This window comes from Nuphar pumila, chromosome 16 (assembly GCF_984573655.1).
Source record: "Nuphar pumila chromosome 16, dmNupPumi1.hap1.1, whole genome shotgun sequence".
NCBI classification, from domain to species: domain Eukaryota; kingdom Viridiplantae; phylum Streptophyta; class Magnoliopsida; order Nymphaeales; family Nymphaeaceae; genus Nuphar; species Nuphar pumila.
The window spans coordinates 59,758,833-59,766,472 of NC_143264.1; the positions used below are offsets into that span (position 1 = coordinate 59,758,833).

Genomic DNA, 7,640 nt, shown 5'->3' on the forward strand with positions numbered 1-7,640 from the left:
AAGTCCCGGATGTTGGGTAATCTCGAGCTATGCCAGAAAAGCGAACTAGAGTAGAGGAACTACTCCTACTGAATGCTTGATTCAGAATGACCCGCTGTGATGCTTCAAAACCAACATTGTTTGCAAAACTGTATGCTTGATATAAAAGGACTCATTTCATCCATCGAGGTTGCAAATTTTAAAGACAAAAAGCAGCAAATGCGAAAACAAAAGCATGGGCACAAAGCTCGACGGCAAACATAGAACAAGTAATGCGAAAGCGAAGGACAAGGATCGTGAAACCGCGTCCTTGAGCTAAAGACAAAAAGCAGGAAATATGAAAGTAAAAGCCTGGGCGCAAAGCGCGACGGCAAATTAAAGACAGAAAGCAGGAAAATGCGTAAATAAAAGCTTGGGCGCAAAGCGCGGCGGAAAATCAAAGACAGAAAGCAGAAAAGTGCGTAAATAAAGGACAAGGATCGCGAAACCGCGTCCTTGAGTTAAAAGCATGCTTATATACTTATACGTATATAAATATATATTTTTGTTCTTTCGGCCTTTAATTATTTAAGCTAGCTTCAGTTATTTAGGTCCTTGTGCATATTCCCTTACCTCGGAGTATTGCGAGAAAGAGGTCGTCTACGAGCGTAGGTAATCGTTGGTTCAGTTCACGGGGCGCCAACGGGCTCCGTTGCGTAAGCTGCAAAGGTACGTTATAAATATGCATTTAAGTGAATGAGGAAAACAACAACAAAGGACTGGGGTTTCGGCTTTTCTGCAAAACAAGGCAGGGATCAACGGTCCCTGCTGACTTGAAACAGAACGGAGTAGGGTCCAATGACCCATGTTGCAAAAGAAAACAGGTGCAGGGGCCATCGGCCCCTGCTGGATATTTAAAGGAGGGCAGGGACCATCGGCCCCTATCGGGTTTATAAAAAGAGGGGCAGGGCCTGCCAGACAAATAAGAGAGGGGGCAGGGGCCATCGGCCCCTGCTGGGTTTATAAAAAGAGAGGCAGAAGTCGAAGGCTCTTGCCTAGTTTTTAAGGGCAGGGGCCATCGGCCCCTGCCGAAAAATGAGCAGAGAGAGAGGGAGCGCAGGGGCCAAAGGCCCTCTGCGGCTTTCCAAAAGAGGAGGCAGGGGCCAAATGGCCCCTGCCAAGCTTTGCGTGACAAAACACGGGACAGGGGCCAGAGGCCTCTGTCGATCTAGAGAGGGGCAGGGGCCATCGGCCTCTGCTGAAAGAGAAGGGCAAGGGCCGATGGCCCTTGCCGAAGCAGTAAAAAGGGCAGGGGGCGAAGCCCCCTGCCTGCTAAAGGAGATGAAGGCAAGGGGGGGCGGAGCCCCCTTGCCTGTTGGAAAAGTGAAGAGGAAGGCACGGCAGGGTGTCGGCCTTCCAGCGAACACAGAAGAAGAAAGAGGGGGGAAATGAGAGGAGAAGGGGGGGGGGGTTGCCTGGGCTGCCGGAGGGAGAGAGGTCGCCTGGGGAGGTGGGAGGTCGCCGGGCTGCCTCGACGGAGAGGGCTCGCCGGCGTCGGTTCAACGACGAGAGAGAGAGATGGAGTCAGGGAGGGAGAGCAGAAATAGAGGGGAGAGAGACGAGAGAGAGTCGGGAAAGAGGCTCGAACACCTCTCCTCCCCCTCTCTCGCTCCTTTTGTAAAGGGCGCAGGGGGTGGGCGGCCCCCTATATGTCGCTCCTTGCCAGCCCCTGAAAGCCCGTTCGACGGGCTGGGGCTGGTTCAGGTATGGATCCGGGTCGGGTCCAGACCCGACCTGGGTCCAATTTTTTTTTTCTCTGAGTTTTACATCCTACCCTCCTTAAAATAATTTCATCCTCGAAATTAGATTTAAATTATCGCTCCAAGTACAAGTCAGGGTATTTCTCCCTAATGTCAGAATATGGTTCCCAAGTACATTCTTCTATCCCATGGTGCTGCCAACGCACCTTGACAAGGGATATCGTCTTTGACTTAAGCACTTTATCTCGACGATCCACGATTTCGATTGGTCTTTCCTTGAAAGATAAATCCTTCTGAATGTCTACATCGTCATAATGGATGATGTGTGACGGGTCATGCACATATTTCCTCAACATGGATATATGAAAGACATTATGGATCTGAGCATATTGAGGAGGTAAAGCCACATGATAAGCTCCTTCACCAATTCGATCTAGGATTTCGAATGGTCTGACAAATCTGGGACTTAGCTTCCCCTTTTTCCCAAACCGGAAAACGCTTTTTGTGGGATATACCTTAACAAAAACCATATCTTCCGTCGAGAATATGAGCTCTCGACGACGACGATCCGCATAACTTTTTTGTCGGCTCTGGGCAGTACGAAGTCGCTCCCGAATCAACTGCACTTGCTGAGTGTAGTGTTGTAACACTACTGGAGAATCCAATCTTCGCTCGCCAACCTCGTTCCAGTAGAGAGGTGATCGACAGGGCTTCCCGTACAAGGCCTCGTAAGGGGTCATTCCGATGCTAGCGTGATAACTGTTGTTGTACGCAAATTCTGCCAGACTGGTATGAGAATCCCATTCTCCTTTCCAATCCAACATGCATGCACATAGCATGTCTTCCAAAGTCTGAATCGTGCATTCAGATTGTCTATCGGTCTGAGGGTGGAAAGCGGTGCTAAACTTCAATTTTGTACCCAAGGCAGACTGTAATTGTCCCCAAAACCTTGAGGTGAACCTAGGGTCGCGATCGCAGATGATAGACACTGGAACACTGTGCAATCTTACAATCTCCCGAACATAGAGGTCCGCCAGACTATCGAGTGACTGACTGAGGCGAATTGGAAGGAAATGTGCCGATTTGGTAAGTCGATCGACGATTACCCAAATCGCATCATGCTTTCTCTGAGTCTTCGGCAAACTGACGATAAAGTTCATATTGATGTCTTCCCATTTCGATTGTGGGATTTCAATATGCTGCATTACTCTGCCAGGTCATTGATGCTCGATCTTAATCTGTTGACAAGTCAAACACTTAGCGATATACTCAGCTACGTCTCGCTTCATTCCGCTCCACCAATAACCTCGTTGCAGGTCTTTAAACATTTTTGTGTCTCCCGAGTGGATCGTGTATATGGACTTGTGAGCTTCTGTGAGAACCTCGTCTCTCAAAACAGGATCATTTGGGACCCATAGGCGATTCTTATGCCATAAACTTCCTTCTTCCTTCAGACAAAAGGGGGTATAAGGTTGTTGTGCTTGAGCCTTCAGCTTTACGTATTGCGCAACAAAAATCTTTGCTAAAAGCTCAGGTTGGGCCACTAGACTGGAAAGTCTGATAGAATGTTGTGTGACCGCAAATGGTTTCCAAGAAACCAGATCCTCAAAAAGCTTCCAATCGGCGTATAATAGATTGAAAGAAACATCGAAATCCTTGCGGCTGAGAGCGTCAGCCACGACGTTTGCCTTCCCGGGATGGTAGGAAAGGGTGAAATCGTAATCCTTTAAGAATTCTAACCAACATCATTGCCTCATGTTCAGCTCCTTCTGTGAGAATAAGTACTTAAGGCTCTTGGGATCCGTAAAAGCCTCGAACTGTTCCCCGTATAAATAGTGTTGTCATATCTTCAAAGCGAAGACCACGGCTGCTAACTCCAAATCATGGGTCGGGTAATTCTTCTCATGGATTTTGAGTTGGCGCGAGACGTAGGCGATTACTTTCTCATTTTGCATCAGGACACATCCTAAGCCCGTTCCTGAAGCATCTGTATAGATCACAAAGCCGCCTTGTTCTGAAGGCAAGGCCAAGATAGGAGCGGTAGTAAGTCGCTCCTTCAACATCTGAAAACTGTTTTTGCATGTATCGTCCCACACGTACTTAGCCTCCTTCTTTAGCAGTTTTGTCATAGGTAGAGAGATTTTGGAAAAGTCTTGGATAAATCTTCGATAATATACAGCTAATCCAAGGAAACTCCTAATGTCACGAACATTCCTCGGTTCTTGCCAATTTAGTACGGCCTCCACCTTGGCAAGATCTACGGATACGCCTTTCTCAGATATAACATGACCCAAAAACATAACTTCCTTGAGCCAAAACTCGCTTTTGGAGAACTTAGCGAACAAACACTCCTTCCGCAGGGTCTCCAAGATTATGATTAGGTGTTCGCGATGTTGATCCCAGGTCTCTGAGTACACCAGGACGTCATCGATGAACACGATTACGAAGGTGTCTAAAAAGGGTTTGAACACACGGTTCATGAGGTCCATGAAGGCTGCAGGAGCGTTGGTGAGTCCGAAAGGCATGACAGTAAACTCGTAATGCCCATACCTGGTTCGAAAAGCTGTTTCGGAGATATCATCTCCCTTAATTCTAAGTTGATGGTACCTAGATCTAAGGTCGATTTTAGAGAATACCCTAGCCTTCCTTAGCTGATCGAAAAGATCCTCGATGCGAGGCAACGGATACTTATTCTTTATTGTGGCCTGATTGAAACCCAAATTCATCAACTCCTGCAATTGCTCCTTGAGTTCCTTGAGCTCGGCTGGCGCCATACAGTATGGAGCTTTAGAAATCGGCGTGGTACCCGGTAGCAACTCGATGTTGAATTCCACTTAACGAGGCGGGGGAAGTCCTGGCAACTCCTCTGAGAAGACGTCTGGAAAATCACGAACAACCTCCAAATCTTTGATCGAAACTTGCGATGACTCAGACTGAACGACACTGACTAAAAAGGCAGTGCATCCCCTTCTTAGGTAGTTTTGCGCTTTTAGCGAAGAAATTATCTTGCTAGCTCGAACCGGTCTCACGATCTTGAATTCCACCTTAGGCATCCCTGGTGGAGACAAGACAATTCTACTATCCCGACAAAAGATTTTGGCATGGTACTTGTGCAACCGATCCATGCCTAGGATAATGTCGAATTTTGTCATCTCAAGCAGGATAGCACGAGCGGGCAAGTGCCGATCGGCTAAGACTACGTCCAAAGTTGGTATGTAGGTCGCACAAACTGTGTTCTTCCCAATTGGATTATACACATCGAAAACATTGTTCAAAGGACTAACAGGTAAGTGCAAGTGTTCAGCAAACTTTACGAAAATAAAGGAATGAGTGGCACAACAATCAAAGAGTACGAAAGTTGCTCGATTAGCGACCAAAATGGTACCTTGCACGAGCTCGCCCTTGGTCAACTGCTCGACTGTGGCGGTGTAGACGCGTCCTGGTGTCTTCTTATGACCGCTGGATTGCGGCTGTTGTGGTTGTTGTGGTGGTCGAGGCAACAGAGGTGCTCTGTTGTTTCGCCTGAGATCATTGATCGCCTTCTTGCGGCATTCCCGGATGTAGTGGCCCATCTTGCCACAATATAAGCATCCACCGGTCTCACGAGGGCATGCCTGTCCAGGATGGGGTCGCGAGCATAGGGGACAAGCATCACTAGCTTGCTGCCTAACTGGAGGGTTGCCCTGAGGGCGCTGACGCTTGTGAGGAGGAGCCTGTCTCCTTCCCCCTTCCCTTTTTACAAAAAAGGGCGGGCACTTGACTTGGTCGCCAGAAAGGGTCTTTTTCTGTTCTCCACCTGTGACAGGTGGCTTCTTGGCCTGGGTGCTCTTAGAGCGCTCCCAGTCTTCGCTCAGGAGGGTGGCAGCCGCAACTGCCACGGAGAAGGTTGAGGGCATGCTGGTGAGGACCCTAAGTTGGAGTCCTTCCCTCAATCCTCGAATGAACTTGCCGGCCCGTTCGTATTCACCGTCGAACAGGTCGGGACAGTAATGCTCCAGCCTTTGAAAATTGGCGATATAGTCCGCCAATTTGGAGGTTCCCTGGCAGAGTTCCAAAAATTCGACCTTCTTTTTCTCTCATGCATGAGGAGGAAAGTAATTTTCCAAAAACGCCTTTTTGAAGGCTTCTCAAGGAATCACGGATGAATCTGGGAACAGAATATCTTGGGTCGTGTCCCACCAATTGCGGGCGTCATCCTTCAATCGGAAGGTTCCAAACAAAGTCTTCTTGTCGTCTGGGACATTTAGCACTCGAAAAACTCGTTTCACCTCTTTAATCCAGTTTTCTACCAAGTCTGGATCAGTTTTGCCAACGAAAATGGGCGGATCAAGTTTCAGAAATTTCTCATACGAGACCATCGTATGATGGCTTGGCTCGGAGGAGGGTGCAGGAGCGTGCATTTGGCCTTGAATTGCATCTGCCAAAGCACCGAGAGAATCCATGACAAATCCTCGTTGATCTGACCAATCATCAGATGAACCTTCGTTCGTACCTTGCACCATTCTTAATATAAAAAGATACGTAAGTTAGGATTCAAAGAAACATAGTGAAGAACCCAAAATATTGTAGTATTTCTAAGTGTCAAAGTTACAGAAACCCAACAGTGCTAGTACAAAAAGCAACAGAGTACACAAACTCTGGTACAAAAAGTTACTTGTTAAACAAAAGGACAAGCCGATAATAAAATGAGTCATATATCCTTTAGGGTCGACGAGAGTACTTCTTCAAGTACTCTCTTGCAATACCCGTATGCCTGATCCCTCGCGAAGGGGAAAAAATGATGCAATTCTTCATTTGGGACTCCTTGACCGTAAGGAGGGGTCGTGGGAGTGTAATGCGGTGAAGCATTTGGTAGCGTAAAGCCCCAAGGATCCGCAAAAGTAGGGGGTTCGGCCTTCTTGCCCAAAACTTAGCTCGGGACCCTTCACGGTTGTGATGAAAAGTCGTAAAGTTCCTTCCCCTACTTGAACGATAACGCATCTGTCGTGCGCCTCTGCCTGGTACATACTCCGCACCGTTCGAAGGATTCATATTCTTTAAGAGATCCCAATTACCCATGTAAGGTATGCTAAAATTTAATAGTAAAAATATAAAAAAAAAAAAAGATTACTTACAACGCGATGCGGATACCAGATGTCCAAGAATCACTGTATAACCTTTTGCTCTGATACCAAAAGTTGTAACGCCCCAAAATTTTGAACTTGTAAACCTTTTTAAAATGGTTTAAAAGGCTCAAAAATCCTTTTTATTTCAGAGTTTATTTATAAAATCAGCGGAAGCATTTCTTTAAAAGAAAAGAGGGCAAGTCGACAATCTTGGGCACGTTAGCTAAAAGAGCAAAGAGACAAAGGCATAACTTGCAAATATCCAGATGAAAACATTCGTATTATAAATAGTTTTCAAGTTGTACAAAATTTGGATTTCCTTAAGAAATTTGTAACAAAAAGCGAAAATGATCAGGACAAGAGTTGCGAGTGGTAACAGTGGATCCTGAAGACATCTCGCAATCGCGTCATCGCCTGCTAAGCACCTAATCATCACCTGTACCCATAAAATGGGTTAGTTTCATGAAAAACTAGTAGGTGCACAAGTAGATAGAAAAGTCTGAAAGAAGCACAAATAATTAACTATGTGTGACGAGTAACTAAACAGTTACTGAACTAACATGAACAGTTTATTAGCATAAGTAAAAGTCTAACTAGCACATGTTGCACGATGTAACAAAACATTTAATAATGAATTAAAATTACTGAGCATAAAACACAATTCTATGATTCATCAAGTGGAGTGCACAAGTTACTTTATGTTCCATCATTAACTGGACTCCGGGTACGCGCAGACGCGACTCGTGGAAACAACTGAGACTAGTTCGGGCGTCTATTATTCTATGTATTTTGAATAACCCGAATAGCTAGTTGAGTT

General features: G+C 46.3%; 1 protein-coding gene across 1 annotated transcript; it reads right to left on the reverse strand.

Annotated features, from left to right (window-relative positions):
• Positions 1 to 4,552: 4,552 nt before the first annotated feature.
• On the reverse strand, positions 4,553 to 6,220 carry LOC149813296 (uncharacterized). Its single transcript, XM_089991098.1, has 3 exons — positions 5,858 to 6,220; positions 5,333 to 5,758; positions 4,553 to 5,026 (listed from the first exon to the last, which is right to left on the reverse strand). Exons 1-3 carry the CDS (start codon positions 6,218 to 6,220, stop codon positions 4,553 to 4,555), a joined length of 1,263 nt encoding a protein of 420 aa, XP_089847224.1.
• Between the last annotated feature and the right edge of the window lie 1,420 nt (positions 6,221 to 7,640).